This window comes from Taudactylus pleione, unplaced genomic scaffold (assembly GCF_031769625.1).
Source record: "Taudactylus pleione unplaced genomic scaffold, aTauple2 ptg000454l, whole genome shotgun sequence".
In the NCBI taxonomy this organism is placed as follows: domain Eukaryota; kingdom Metazoa; phylum Chordata; class Amphibia; order Anura; family Myobatrachidae; genus Taudactylus; species Taudactylus pleione.
The window spans coordinates 10,333,958-10,350,455 of NW_028284856.1; the positions used below are offsets into that span (position 1 = coordinate 10,333,958).

General features: G+C 44.5%; 1 protein-coding gene across 1 annotated transcript in view; it reads left to right on the top strand.

Annotated features, from left to right (window-relative positions):
- Positions 1–16,498, top strand: part of B4GALT1 (beta-1,4-galactosyltransferase 1) — a 72,336-nt gene that overhangs the window by 24,530 nt on the left and 31,308 nt on the right. The window contains exon 2 of the mRNA XM_088448377.1: positions 1,199–1,434. Within this exon, the coding sequence (XP_088304503.1) occupies positions 1,199–1,434 (236 nt within the window). The remainder of the gene's footprint in view (positions 1–1,198; positions 1,435–16,498) is intronic.

A 16,498-nucleotide genomic window follows, 5' to 3' on the forward strand; every position in this document is an offset into this window, starting at 1 on the left:
TGTAATATTTTAGAAACTATCTTATATTATAGAAATAAATTTACCACTAATCCCTTTTTATACAACTGCAAAAAGTGAGTTCATATATTGCAATGCACATTGGGCTAAGAAACTTAGTAAAATATTAAATATTTATATTATTTAAATATATACATTATTATTTACCCACTGAATAATTTACTATTTTAAATACTGTAGTATCATTAAAGATTTATTATTTTAATAACTTTAGCCCCATTGCACTGTAATATATGAACTCACTTTAGACTTTGTATTTTTTAATTCAAATTGACCATGTGTTGTGTATCAATGTTTAGCTTTATCAAATTATAGAGGAGTATCAATTACAAAATGTATACTTAAAATGCAATATAATCCAAAAAAAAAACCTGACCACACTCTTAATTAATTTTTCAGCAGGAACTCTGTTCCTGAACCTCACATTAACTGTGATGCAATGTCCTGGAACAAAATGTTTTTTCCATAATATAAGTGTTATTTTAAAGTCCCTTTTGAGTGCCTTCTCTTCTAAATACTATATATATATATATATATATATATATATATATATATATATATATATATATATATATATATATATATATATATATATATATTTCTATAGCTCTACCCCCAGTAACTCCAGCCACAGTTACTGAACTTATTTTTCCTAAACATAAACACCCATCACCATTTAAAAATTTTTTTAAAAATAATAATAAAAACACAGCACTAATAACTGTAAATGTGAAAAGTGGTCTGGTCTTTTAGGTATAAATCTCCATTTGTTGCTAAGGGATTACAAAAGTTTTTGCTAAAAAGATTAATTAAAATTTATATTTGTAATCTAAACTAAATTTATAAACTAATCATTTAATTTTTGAAATGGCAACATAATATTTTTTTTCACTACATACTAAGGAGGGTATTTATAAAAGCTTGGGGAGAGATACAATTGTGAGAGATAAAGTACCAACCAATCAGCACCTGACATTTTTTCAACCACAGCCTTTAAAATGTAAGTTAGAAGCTGATTGGGTAATACTTTAAGTCTCACAATTTTGTCTCTCTGCAAGCTGTGATCAATACCCCACTAGATATCAATTTATTTACCTTTTTAAGTTTGTTTTTGTTTGTGTTTTTGAACACACTTAATTTGAGTGACATACATATATAAATATGTGGTCTTGCATTTCAGTTGGTCCTCTAAGAGTTGAGTTTTCCATAGCGGTTGACCTGGAAGAAGATAGGAAGACCAACCCCGACGTAAGTGAAGGTGGTCGGTACAAGCCCAAGAACTGCATAGCATTGCAGAAAGTAGCCTATATTATACCATTCAGAAATCGTGATGAACATCTGAAGTTTTGGTTACATTACCTACACCCCATCTTACAGAGACAGCAACTTGACTATGGCATTTATGTAATAAATCAGGTAAGTAGTTTCCTTTTTTGTATGAAGGAGTGACAATCTGCTATCTGTCATAGGATATAAATGTGATAATTATGGTACTTGTATACAAACACCAAAGAATTGCAAATCCTGCATTAAATAAGCTAGTATTCTATTTGTAAATAAAATACTCAAATCTTAGTTATACAGATTTTGAAATATATGATAAGAAGCTTTCCTTGATACTTTGCTAAATATAAATGGTTTGTTCTGGTTGCAAAGTTTCTTTATAAGTTGATTCTAGTGTGTATTTTCTTGCAGTAATCACACTTTTGGATTGCAGCTTAGGAAACATTTTCAAATGGAGGCCAAAAGATTATTGTGCAAGCATTCCCTGAATTTGTGAGAGACAGAAAAACGGGATATTATAACTTTAAAAAGTTTATGAACACTTTTTTATTTGCTCTTACTGGCTCTTTTATGATACCAGTTTTGTACTTGTTTACGTTGAAATAACTTGCCAGGAAGAGTAAAGCTTGTGCAGGGTACATGCACCTGTTTTGCCATGTTGTCCCGCTAGTAAGCCTGCATTCTTTGGGCACTGCTAATAATAACAAATGCAAATCCTGTGGTTTCTCTCTATTAGCAACCTGAAACTGCAGACTCTTGCTCAATGTGAACAACCCTCAAAAACAATCGACACATTAATTTTTTATAATAACAAATGGTATGAAATATTTTTTTGGGATGGCTTCTCTGTCATGTCAAGCAGGATTACCGTATATACTCAAGTATAAGCCGAGATTTTCAGCACATTTTTTGTGCTGAAAAAGCACCCCCTAGGCTTATACACGAGTGATGCCCACATGGTACGCAGCTGAGTAGCGTACCATGCGGGCCACGGTGCAGACTCTGTCTCTGTGACACAGCTGCACCGCCTGTGTAGCGCTGACCGGACGGAGTTCGGTCAGCACTACACACTGCCAAACACACAGCCGCCGGCAACGGCAGCTATGTGTTTGTTGTAATCAGCAGCCGCTGAGAGTCTGTCAGACTCTCATCGGCTGCTGCTGCTCCCACTGCGGGGAGCCATCTTCTGGCTCCCGCAGTGGGTAATGGGAGAGACGTCATGAGTAATGACGTCTCTCCCATGCAAAGCGGCCGGAGGAGCTGATAACAGCGGCGGGACCAGGAGCGGGGTTTCAGGTAAGTGTTGTTTTTTATTTTTATTAGGACTACTGGGGGCACTAGCAGGGAGGATTACTTCTGGGGGCACTACCAGGGGGGGATTACTTCTAGGGGCACTACCAGGGGGGGATTACTTCTAGGGGCACTACCAGGGGGGATTGCTACTGGAGGCACTGCCAGCTGCTGCATTTCCCACCCTAGGCTTAATAAGTTTTCCCAGTTTTTTGGGGTAAAATGAGGTGTACCTCAGCTTATATTCGGGTCGACTTATACTCGAGTATATACGGTACATTCTTCTATCCCAAGTAATGATTTGTGACTAGAGATGCAAGTGAAGGACAAGCACCTAATAGTGTGCCCTTATTTATCTAAAAAAAAAAAAAAATATATATATATATATATATATATACATACATACATACATACATGTACTGTGGAAAAGTTTTAAGCAGGTGTGGAAAAATGCTGCAAAGTAAGAATGATTTAAGAAATGGAAGTGTTTAATAGTTTATTTTTGTCAATTAACAAAATGCTAAGTGAATGAACAGAAGAGGAATCTAAATCAAATCAATATTTGGTGTGACCACCCTCCCCTGTAATGCATTCTTCTTTCCCTCGCACACCATAACCCTGTTCCAACCCATTGATGGAATGTGAACACATTCAGCATAGCTACTCCAGTCAACTCTTAACTGTCCTTTTTCAAACACAGCCTGTAAAGTGACAGGAGCTGATTGTTTGGTACTTTACCTCCTCCAAGGCTTAGTACATGGATCCTATGGCCGGAGACCTGGCCCACGTGGCTAAAATGGCTGCCACAGCACTGTAGGGAATAACCCTCGCCGATGGTAGGAGTTTGGCAGCAACGTACCCGCCCACTGTGCAGTGCATGGAGTCCGTAACAGTTACTGACAGTAAGAGGGAATCCCTGATACCCCAAGATCCAGTGGGGATCAAAACTAATCTGTAATTGGGTGGTGAGTGAAGTAATCCGGTCACAGATATTGCTTGCCTAACCTGGGGAGGTGAGCCCACAGAGACTGTTTCCACTCCAGTCAGTCCTATGGAGTGTGGCGAGCAGCAGGCAGACTCCGCAGAGATAGTCACCTGCATGGTCAAGAGGCCACCACAAAATATGTGGTGGCATCTGCAGCTGGTCCAAGTGGGGACCCTGCAGGGAGAAGGCCTGAGAGACTCTGGGGAGACTGTAGTGAGCCCCCACATTATTGACCCTGCTGCTGTACTGCAGGATCGAACTGCCAAGTTGACCATGGCAGATGAACTGGAGCAAGAGGTACCTATGTCGAGAGTTGACCTGGACTGGAGAGCTGGCCAAGAGTTGAGAGATGTTGCCATCATGGATGGCCTCCCAACTGATGTAGTCGTGGGGAGTATTCTTGGTGGTGGAATCGATACTGCCTTAACCCGGAGTCAAGCGGCCCAACTACAGTCCTCATCTATTCCAACACAGCCCAGCCCAAAGGAAAAGACCACAGCGGCCAGGCAACTGCCAACCACGGCATCAACCAGCCCAGAAGAAAAGACCACAGCGACTATATCTTCATATCTACCCAGCATGCCTTTTGAATCTGGTATGCCTACATCCCCTAGCAATGCAAAGGATGTTGGTTCTGGCTTGTTGGATCCTGTGGGAGTGCCCAATGATGCTCCTGTTCCTAGTGGTTTGCCAACTCCGGTGGTGAGTTTGAGTGACCACACTGACCTCCCTTTCACTCTCTGACCAGAATGACCCTAGTAATCCCACCCTAGACCCCCCTGTAGAGTTTTCCAACTTAGAAAGTGGCGAGGGCCGCAGGCAGGAGTTAAGGGAGGCTCAGCTCTCTGACCCATTCCTGAAAGGCATGAGGCGCCAAGCTGGCCTTTCTGGGATGGGGGGAGGGAGTGTGACCTGGTGGAAAGGGTTAGTGTACTGGGTAGGCAAAGTAGAAGAAAGGGATAGGCCAATTACGGAGCAAATTCAACTGGTGGTTCCAGGAGCTGTCGAGTTCCACTGAGGTCTGTGGTGTAAGATATCTCTTTGGCTGGACACCAGGACAGGGACTGAACACTGAAGCACCTGACACAGAACATTTTCTGGCCCTACATGTCGGGTGATGATTGGATCTACTGTAAGTCCTGTGATGTGCAACTTCGACGCCCCAATGCGTGGGCTTCCCTCAGGTCCTTGCCAATAGTCGGGGAACCTTTCCAACGAGTGGGCTTGGACATAATGGGTCCACTACCTGTGCCCAGTAGATCGGGAGAAGAGATACATCCTCACCGTTGTGGATTATGCTACCCAGCATCCAGAGGCTGTAGCTCTGTCTGCCATCACTGCGGAAAAGGTAGCTGATGGGCTGCTAGGTATATTTAGCAGAGTAGGGTTCCCCAGTGAGGTCCTAACTGATCAAGGGACGCTTTTCATGAGTGATCTGATGTCATGCCTCTGGGCAAGGTGCGGAGTGAGGCACTTACGTACTGCCCCCTTAACCTCCAAATTAATGGACTGTACAAGAGGTTTAGCGGAACTCTGAAGCAGATGCTACGGGTATTTGTGACTTCAGAGGGGGGGTATTGGGAGCGATATCTGCCACACCACCTGCTTGCATAACAGGAGGTTCTGCAGGAGTCCACCACAGATTCATCCATGGTGGAGTATTTGTTGAAGCTCAGAGATCGGTTAGAGAATCTCATGGGGCTTGTGCAAGCGAATGTTGTGAAAGTGCAGGCCAAGCAGAAAACTTGGTATGACCACGGTGCACGTGCCAGGATCTTTGAAGTAGGGCAGAAAGTGCTGATTTTGGTACCCACACACCAAGACAAGCTCCAGGCTACCTGGACGAGACCGTCTCAAAATGCCAAAGTGACATCTCCTGTGCGGTGTCATTTGACAGCAAGGGTAAATATGTTGAGGGCAAACCACGAGCGCATGGAGTCGGTAGCTGCCGTGTGCTGCTTGCCAATGGAGGAACCAGGAAATTACCCCCCCCCTAATGTGCGCGCGCCATCAGTGCGCTTCGAAAAATGGGCGTGGTCACTTAAACATAACACACACCCACTGTCTCGTCACTCTGAACATTCCTTTCCATTCCATATGCACCTCAATGCAGTGAACCTTATACAGTCCCCCCTATGCATTGCCCCAGTAGTGGTCCTCCTTATGCAGGCCTCCAGTAGTGGTCCTCCTTATACAGTACCCCCAGTAGTCCCCCTCATGCAGTGCCCCCTGTAGTGGTCCTCCCTATTCAGTGTCCCCAGTAATGGACTCCCCTATGCATTGCCCTTTATAGTCGTGTCCCCCCCCCCCCCAAGTAGAGGTCCCCCCTAATGCAGTGCCCCCAGTAGTAGTCACCAGTAGAAATCTCCCCCCCCCCCCCCTGCCGATGCATTTATCACACAAAGTCAAAATATATAATGATGGAAGTAAATTACCAGTTCGTGTGGGATGTGAGTTGTAATTACAATTGGGATATATGGTCAGATTGGTATACAAAACCAACTGTGGGAGGATTTCACCATGCTGTATTATATGCTCTGACTATATGTACAAGGCCTGCAAGCCTGGATTGTGTGGGTCTTTTTGCACATCAAGAAGGATTGTACTGCTGTGAAACATCTGTATGCTGAACCCCTAGAGCTAAGGGGCAGAGTCGTGGTTTTTTTTTTTTTGGTTCCTGGTGTCGGTGTTAAAAGACTGGGTGTACGTAAGCAGTTCCAAACGCCGATGATGGGATTTTAGTGGTGGCAGCAACGTACCCACCCACTGTGCAGTGGGTGGTGTCAGCAGGCAGTTACTGATGGTAAGAGGGAATCCCTGATCAGGGCCGGCAACAGAAATCTCGGGGCCCAGTACACTGAGGTCTCTGGGGGCCCCACCTTCTCGCCACCACCCCACATTCCTACACTGCATGTGTCATATGTGAAGCATGAGAATGTTAACCGAAAGATATGCCAGCCTTTAAATAAAGTTAAAATACACTATGACTTGCCACACTATCTCTCTGTCACTGATGATACAGGCTGTATTTCTTGTCTGCAGTCTCTTGCAAGGTCTTCTTGATGACAGTGACGTGGATGCCTCAGGGATAGGTGGGATGGTGTCTGCAGCCAGCCATTCTCAGTACTCATCACCTTCCTCAAATTCAGCCTCTCATCACAATCCTAAGCCCAGAAGCCCCCATAACACATCATCTTCCCCTGCCCCAGCCCCGATTCCTCTACATCTGCGGAAGGGGATCTAGCTGTTACCGATTCCAATACAAGAACTGTGTTATACACCACTAATTACGTTACCTTACTCTGAAGATGATCATTGTGTTTGCCGTCCTGGCTTCACCCCGTTCCTTTGCTAGAACAATTTGTTATATTTTCTCAGGTTATATCTGGATAGTTAGTCACCTATTAGAAAGACCACATTTTTCTTTACTGCTTTTCCAATTTGTGATAATAATTGAACTTCAGTACAGTAGTCTCTATGGATTATAACAAACCCCAATCATTGCTGTACTGGTTTATATATCTACCCATAAGGACTATACATTGTCATAAGTTTCATAGATTTCTTCCCACTGTGCAGGTTTCAATTTTTACATATACATAACCCCCCTCCCCTTTTACTGTCATTATTCTATATCCTTCACATTTGCTGTCTGGTCAAGGCTTGTCAGCCAACTATCAGATGTACACCCATTCTACCATACAGTAGTTCAATCTTCCAACATATAGTACTTGTTTTGGCTACGTTTAAAAGCTTTCTTACATTTGTTACCTTGCATTTGTAATTTTTATTCTTCCCTCTACCTCCCCTACACACCGCAGCAGCACAGCTTGCCTGACGTGCGGCGACGTGACCTATGACGTCACACAGCCACGTTGCTCACTTAAAGGTCAGGCCCGGGCTGCAGCCGAGCCACCTGGAAGAGCCTGGGCCAGACTCTGAGCTGGGGTGGCTATGGGTTATGGCAGCTGTAACAGAGTCCACTGTCCGCTGTCCCACTTTGTGGGGCCGTTCGGGGCCTGGTACGTGTCCGCTTAGTCCACCCCTGTCGCCGGGCCTGTCCCTGATACCCAAGACCCAGTGGGGATCAAAACTAATCTGTGATTGGGTGGTGAGTGAGGTCATCCGGTCAGAGTGTTTTACTAGCTGCTTTTATACAAGAAAAGTGGTGACGGGAAGAGCTGGTTGGTGTATGTTTGTCTGTGTAGCTGGGGGGTTTTCAGGTTTATTTTCTAAGAGCCAGTAAAAGGGTCTGCCATGCCTCCAATAGCCTGTTATTTTGCACTCTTAACATCTGATTGATGATAACCTGTCTTTTGTTAAAACTATGTCTTTTACTGGGTCTCTGAAGGATTGTTTTTAGGGGACATGCACAGTCCTGTCTTGTATGCCTAATCTTAGCTGAGTGTATTGCAGCAGAATAGCACAGAAACCAGTGCAGCTGTCAGTACGTTCATGTTATATGTGCTTGTTCATGCCCACAAATGCTAGTGCCATTTTTTGTTTGCAGCTGCTTTGCATGTGTTCTTAGTTAGGCACACATTTTTATGGGCCTTATAAAAGGAAATGTCTTCCTTCCCAATACACTTGCTGTTTGTAAGTAAACTATAGGGAAACAATGAAAAATAAACTTAACACTACTTCAGGAATGGTAAAATTAGCAGAGAAATGTATGTAAGCACTGTGGGGGAGATGTAGCAAGCCTTGGAGAGAGAAAGTACCAACTGTCACTTTACAGGCTGTGTTTGAATAATAACAGTTAGGTGCTGATTGGTATTTTATTTCCATCCACTTTCTATCTCCGAGGCTTAGTACATCTGCCCCTGTATCACAAATCCATTTGGGATTTTGAGTGTTATGTTTGGCTGGTATTAACATCTATTTTCAGACCCAATTCCATTTGTAATGTATCTATGTGATTAGTATTAATGTATGTTATGTGAACGCTACCACACAGGAGACTACTTATATCTGTATTTCACATTAAAAGTACATAAACTGTACCACAAACTTGGTTTCCGTTTAGTATAGAAACCCCACACATTCACTCATGAATCAGTTTATTTGCTCTTTACCTTGCAGGAAAATGTTTGCTTATGATATATACAGTGCATATATGCATACATACTGCTGTACAGTATTGTACCATAACATGCCAAGTGTACTGCTGTACAGTATTGTACCATAACATGCCAAGTGTACTGCTGTACAGTATTGTACCATAACATGCCAAGTGTACTGCTGTACAGTATTGTACCATAACATGCCAAGTGTACTGCTGTACAGTATTGTACCATAACATGCCAAGTGTACAGTATTGTACCATAACATGCCAAGTGTACTGCTGTACAGTATTGTACCATAACATGCCCAGTGTACTGCTGTACAATATTGTACCATAACATGCCCAGTGTACTGCTGTACAGTATTGTACCATAACATGCCAAGTGTACTGCTGTACAGTACTGTACCATAACATGCCAAGTGTACTGCTGTACAGTAGTTGTACCATAACATGCCCAGTGTACTGCTGTACAGTATTGTACCATAACATGCCCAGTGTACTGCTGTACAATATTGTACCATAACATGCCCAGTGTACTGCTGTACAGTATTGTACCATAACATGCCAAGTGTACTGCTGTACAGTAGTTGTACCATAACATGCCAAGTGTACTGCTGTACAGTATTGTACCATAACATGCCAAGTGTACTGCTGTACAGTATTGTACCATAACATGCCAAGTGTACTGCTGTACAGTATTGTACCATAACATGCCAAGTGTACTGCTGTACAGTATTGTACCATAACATGCCAAGTGTACAGTATTGTACCATAACATGCCCAGTGTACTGCTGTACAGTATTGTACCATAACATGCCCAGTGTACTGCTGTACAATATTGTACCATAACATGCCCAGTGTACTGCTGTACAGTATTGTACCATAACATGCCAAGTGTACTGCTGTACAGTACTGTACCATAACATGCCAAGTGTACTGCTGTACAGTAGTTGTACCATAACATGCCCAGTGTACTGCTGTACAGTATTGTACCATAACATGCCCAGTGTACTGCTGTACAGTATTGTACCATAACATGCCCAGTGTACTGCTGTACAGTATTGTACCATAACATGCCCAGTGTACTGCTGTACAGTATTGTACCATAACATGCCCAGTGTACTGCTGTACAGTATTGTACCATAACATGCCAAGTGTACTGCTATACAGTATTGTACCATAACATGCCCAGTGTACTGCTGTACAGTAGTTGTACCATAACATGCCCAGTGTACTGCTGTACAGTAGTTGTACCATAACATGCCCAGTGTACTGCTGTACAGTAGTTGTACCATAACATGCCCAGTGTACTGCTGTACAGTAGTTGTACCATAACATGCCCAGTGTACTGCTGTACAGTAGTTGTACCATAACATGCCCAGTGTACTGCTGTACAGTGTTGTACCATAACATGCCCAGTGTACTGCTGTACAGTAGTTGTACCATAACATGCCCAGTGTACTGCTGTACAGTAGTTGTACCATAACATGCCAAGTGTATTGTACACTATCTGTTAAGAGTTGGATGATCAACATTCCCCTGTCATAAAGTGAGCTGCAATAATCCTTCTAGTCCATTAGTGTAGAAGGCAATGCTGTACTACTTTCTCCCAAAAATACTTTATCATGGACTTGTTGGCACTTTTTACGTGTTTAATGTTTGTTAAAAACACCTTTTAAAAATAAGAGTCAATTAGCATTCCAAATATTTTGTTGTAAAATTATATTGTCATGTTTTACACTTTCAAATTTGACAATCTATTTCACATGCATTAAGGTAGGTTGTCAGTGCAATATATAGTATTAAATATAGAATGTGTCTGCAGCATGCATTCATTTTCCAGCTGATTATGTGAGCACAAACCGTGGATGATTATTAATGCACCATCACCATATGATGTCATTGTGATGTGCACTCCTTAATAGATCTTTCCTTATTGATAAGTTGTATGTGCATAAGCCCTTAGGTTGCCTCCCCACTGCTGCATCTTTTTTCCAGGCAAGCAAGGAGCACTGGTGTATAAAAACATAAATAACATATATTAGTTTCATGCTCCTATTTGTTCCAGCTCAGTCCCTACACACTCAAAATCCTTGTCAGTTAACTTTGTTTCTGTGACTTCTTCGTGTTGTAGTGGAAAATTGGAAGGAAATATAAATTTCACTTTGTGAAATGTATGGTATATTGTATTCAGAATGTAGGCCCATAGTATCAATAAATGTCTCTGAATGCATGCTATGCTAAATGTATGAGGGTGTGATATTGTTATTGAAGGCTTTGCCAGCTAGGGATCATCTGGTTTAGAACAGGATTTCATAGGCCAGTGTTTCCTAAACTCACTCCTCAGAGAGCACTAACAGTGCATGTTTTCCAGGTCTCCTCACAGAATCACAAGTGAAATAATTGGCTCCACCTGTGGATCTTTTAAAATGCATGAATACACTTGTGCACCACCTAGGAATAATGGAAACCATGCACTCCCTGAGGAATCGGTCTGGGAAACACTGCCCTAGGCCAATTCCTTGCAGAATACGCTCTGTTCAAACATGTATGCTAGTTGCTGACCCAAGCTAATAGGAGACTTTATGTGTGAATGATGGAAAATCCTCAAACATGATCTGTTGGGATGCTTTGGGATGGAAGTTTTATTGACATTTTACATATACTTATACTTTTATTGTACTTTTATTGTGTTACAGTATTTTCACTCACATTAATGTTTCTCACTCTGAAGTCTACACATGTTTGGCTCATTTGCTTGCTTTTACTTTTTTTTTATATATTTATTTTTTACATACGCTTACACCAGCTTATTAAACTATTTCTTTAATTACCTCCCCCATTAACCATCTTTATCCTGCAACATATCTTACACATGACATTATTCTACAGTTCCTGTCTACTCTCTATCTTTTACTCTATTCCACTCCATTTTTCCACTTTGGTGTCTATTCCATAAAAATTGCTAAAGAAAAGCAAAAAACTAAATAAATTATGTACTATATTTCCAAATATCTTTTAAATATTGAAAATCCTGCCTTTTTTGCACAATGTCCGTATTGCAGCTCCCAAGCTAATGGTACCGGTTCCCAACAATTATCAAAAGAAGACACCACTCCCAGCGCTGCGACCGAGGTCGCAGCCTGGGATGATGGTTTCTCCTTTGAGCAGGCTGTGGAGGCTGAAGCCTACTGCAGCCTGCAAGGCCAGGAAGTCTGTGTCCAGACCCTGGCCTCACCATTTCTGGAAAACGGGGGCGACACGCCCCCGGTTCCGGGAAAGCAGGCCGACCCCGCAAACTCCTCTGTCTGGCAATCAGGCAGAGGCATAGTGGGGCCAGAGTGCCATCTCACAGGATCCGTTTTGCACATGTGCAAAAACTCGGGTCCTGCGCAGATTCCCAATTACAAAGATCTGTGTCATCTGCTTATATTGTACTCAGGGCCTGATTCTGCAGTCAGTCTCTGGGACCCAAGCCTTCAAAAAGTCACGAGGAAATCCTCCAGGGGGGTAATACAGCCCCATCAAGCAAATATGCTTTTGAACAGTCAGACTCTTTTTAGACAAATGGTCTCATGGACCTTACCTTGCCTGCAACAAATTATTTACTAGGAAGGCACTAAGGGGGAGATTTAATAAAGCTTGGAGAGAGAGAAAATTGGAGATAAATGGCACCAACCAATCAGCTCCTAATAGTCACTTGACAGGCTGTGTTCAAAAACTGACATGTAGGAGCTAATTGGTTGGTGCTATTTATCTCTCTCCAAGCTTTATTAAATCTCCCCCATAATCCAGATCTATTAGCCATGCCTCACAGAAACTGTTTTTTTTGTTTCAAGTGCAATATATATATATATATATCTATTAGTGCTCGAATACACACTGTACATTCTGACCTGAGTAATACTATCAAAGCATCTTCTCTAAGTGTGTCCTATTTTTAACATAAGCATATCACTTTGACTCTGAAGTTAAATTGATAACTTGCAATTGTAAACACTTCATTCTGGTTGGTCAAAGTCCATTAAGGCTCTCTGTGACCAATATTAAGAGTAGCATGAAGTTGTTTTTGGTGGGGTATTCAAGTAGTCGAGGAATCTCCCCCTCGACTATTTACCTGCAAAAATCCCTGTGGCGTGGGGGAAGGTTATTCAATTAAATAGCCTTTTTCTCGCGCCGAGAAATCGGGATTCAGGCGAGGAAACACTGATTCCGCATAAACTGCGGAATCCATGGGTTTTTTCCCCGCACGCGAACCAGATTTTGTGTTTTTTTTTCCACTGACTTTACCTCGTACCTCCATGAGCTGCGAGGTTTAGTCCGACTGCGGGGGCTTGCGCAGTCTTATATATAAAATTCATTGGTCTGTCTGTCTGTCTGATTTTGTAATCTGACACCCCTGCACCGATTGGGATGAAACCAACGCGAGGTAGTCCAGTTGGATCCTGGCCAGGCTTTATGGGGGGGCGGTTAGTGTTCTGATCGGACCTCCGGTTGGTGCTAGGCAGAAGTTTGACCTGGGGAGTCTGTTCTGAGCCTTCCACTGGATGTATTTGGACAAAAACTTCAGAGTGGTAAAATTGAATCTCAGAAGACTTACTGGGGGTTGAGGTCCCAGTAGGACCTCTCGTTTGTGTATTCTACGCAGACCTTTGACTCAGGGAGCCTGTTCTGGGCCTTCTACTGGATGGATTTGGATGAAAACTTCAGAGGGGTGGCAATTGGTCTGGGATGCCTAATGGAGCAGTTGGACCTCACGGTGGAATGCATTGAGCTCAACTTTCCTCAAGCATGTGTTGGAAGAGCTGCTAATATTTTTAAACATTTTTACAGTAACCGCCAACTCATTGATAACGTAATAACTTGAAGAATTAAACCCGGGCAACACTGGGTACTCCAGCAAGTTTATTATATGTTTGAAATATTGTATATACATTTTCATTTGTTTTTAAGTGTGATCAACCGTGCTCCTTATTTTGTATATTCCATAAAGAATTAATAACTTAAAAAAAATATTCATGCTGAACTACATTTATGACTAAGTGGGTATCCAATTAGCTGCGGTAAATTACCTCGCACGGGCCTATCCAGTTAGCCCCGAAGTCGGCCTGATGCGGGCACTTACTAGGGTTTTTTCTTTGGGACACACCAGGTCCACGATAATTGCCGTTTTTTCACCTAAAAAAAAGGCGAAAACACATAGGTCTGCAAACTTTTCGCGGCATCTATGTGTATTTGGGAGAACTATCCTATTATTTTGACCAAAATAATAGTATAGGGTGAAAAAAACATCGGCGATAATGGGGAAAAATCCCCATATTTCTACTTCAGGGTCCATAGGGGGTCCACAGGGTTGACCTTGGGGTATAGCTGGATCTGGATCCACGGGCACCACGCAGTTAAAGCTTTGCTGCTCCCAGGATGCACTTGGGTCCGTCCTCCTCTATACCCCGCCCCGGCCACAGGCACCTCAGTTTTAGTTGGTGCCCGGCCGGAGTCGGGTCACCCTGTCGCAGTGGGGCTGCAGGAGCAGCCCCTAAGCTTTATTTTAAAAGAGAAATTTTTTATTTTTTTCTTCTTTTTTTACACTTTTAGAGCGGCAGCATCAGACTGTCCTTTAGGACGTCCACGCTGCCGCTCCTTCTCCCCGCTGGCGCCGCGACGCCAGTACAGCTCTGGGGATCGCGGCGGGACCCCAGAGCGACGGGGATCAGGTAAGCCGCGGGTCGCCGCGTGCGGCGGCCCGCGGATACTTCAATGCAGTCAGGAGCCTCCGGTCTCTGGGGACAGACCGGAGGCGCTAGCGGCGGCGGCGGGCTCCCCCTCAATTGAGGAATACCTTGCGTGTCCGCTAGACCACCAGGGTATCAGGCTGGTAGCGGGACCGGCAACCCGGGGGTTAATTGCTAGCCAGGGGAGGCAGCCTTCCCTGTCTAGCGGCTCCTCCCCTCAGCTCAGCGCGCCTTTCAACAAGCAGTCTGGCGTCGCTGAGCTGCTCTTATCTCTCGGCCACTCCTCCTCTGAGGTCTCCGGCGGCCATCTTTACTGGCACATCGCAGACTCCCAGGCGGTATCAAGTGGACCGGTCCCCCTGTGTACCTCTCCCCTGCTAAAGGACAGTGTACACAGCGCTATAGCCCTCCCAGACACTGAATCTGGGCGGTTGATTGTAGCGGAAGGTGCAGTGAGTATAACTTTTCTGCATTGTATGTGACTATTGCTAGTGCTGCCTGTCTGTGACTTAGTCTCCTTACTGTCAGCTTATAACTATCCCTTTCCTTCTCCTACGGCCCGGCAGGTGTGTGGGGGAAGGGCGTTTTTCTGAGACCCTCACATATATAAAACACGTATTTGTGGGGTCAGTCACATACTGTTGTGTGCTACACAGTACCATATCTGGGCTGTTGTTTCGCATACTGGTGAGTGCGCGGGTGTTAAAACCGTAATTCCTCTGGTGATACCTATTTCTTGTGTATCTACGGTATCATGTCTGATGAGGAGACTGAGCGCTCTGTGGCTCCTGTGCTATTTTCCTGCAGACGCTGTGCTGCTGGAGTTGATGGGGAGGACTTATCTCAGGATGGTCTGTGCGGGCGGTGCCAGCTGGTACCGGGCCCCTCCAACCCTCCTGTATCACAGGACCCTCCTTGGGCGATGTTTTCACAGGTGCTGGCGTCTATTGCGGACCGGTTATCGGTCCCATCAGCGGTCCCTTCTAGGGCGTTACCGCAGCCCACCATCCCCCATTCCCCGAGGGTTCCACAAATGTTGCGGTCTTCCCCCGGGGCCCAGACTGTGGGTCCTTACTCGGGACTGCCTGTGTATGTGCAGTCTTCCCCAGGGACGTGTCAGTCTGTAGTGCCTTTGCAGAGTGTTGCTCCGACGGCTCCTCCGCCTTGGGTGGATGTTCTATCCAGCTCCGTACAGAGTCTGGCGGCTTCATCCTCGGCGTTTCAGTCTATGTTGCAAGGTGATGTGCCACCAAGGGTGTCTAAACGTCCGGTTGTGAGTTCACTAGCTGCGCAGTTGTCGGACTCGGAAGTGTCCTCAGATGATGGAGAAATCCATGAGGACTCTGACTCTGATGTCATGGGGCAGGAGGTGGAAGCTAAGTCCTCCATTAATGTTCCAGCCTTAGTTAGGGCGGTGCGGGCTATCCTACATGTTGAGGATGATGCGCCGGCTCCTAGGTCGAAGTTTCCTAATTTTAAAAAGGCCAAGGTGACCTCAACTGTGTTCCCCCTGTCTGATCAATTATCGGATCATATGGCGGCGGCCTGGCAATTACCTAGTAAGAGGTTCCATCCACAGAAGAGGTTGGCGGCGAACTATCCTTTTCCTGAAGCTCATTGCAGGAAATGGGAAACTCCGCCGGCGGTGGATTCCCACGTTACCCGCTTGATCAAAAGCGCGACGTTGCCATTGCCGTCTATCTCCTCTTTGAAGGATCCCACGGACAGGAAGGTGGAGACTTGTTTAAAGTCCATTTATTCTCTTTCCGGGGCGGTGGCTCGCCCGTCCATGGCTATCTCCTGGGTGGCTAAAGCCATTGAGGCATGGGCCAATGCCTTGGAGGATACCTTTCCTGATGAGGCTCCGGATATCCAGAGAGCGTTAGTGGGACAGATGCGGGATGCAGCTTCCTATATTGGGGAAGCGTCTTTGGATGCCAGCCTGCTCACTTCTAGGGTGTCGGCTGCAGCGGTATCTGCTCGGCGCTCCCTGTGGCTGAGGTCCTGGAGGGCTGATGCAGATTCAAAAAAGGGTCTGGAGGCCTTGCCTTTTAATGGTGATTTACTATTTGGTCCGGATTTGGACAGAATAGTGGATACTTTGGCTAAGTCCAAGTCGGCTTT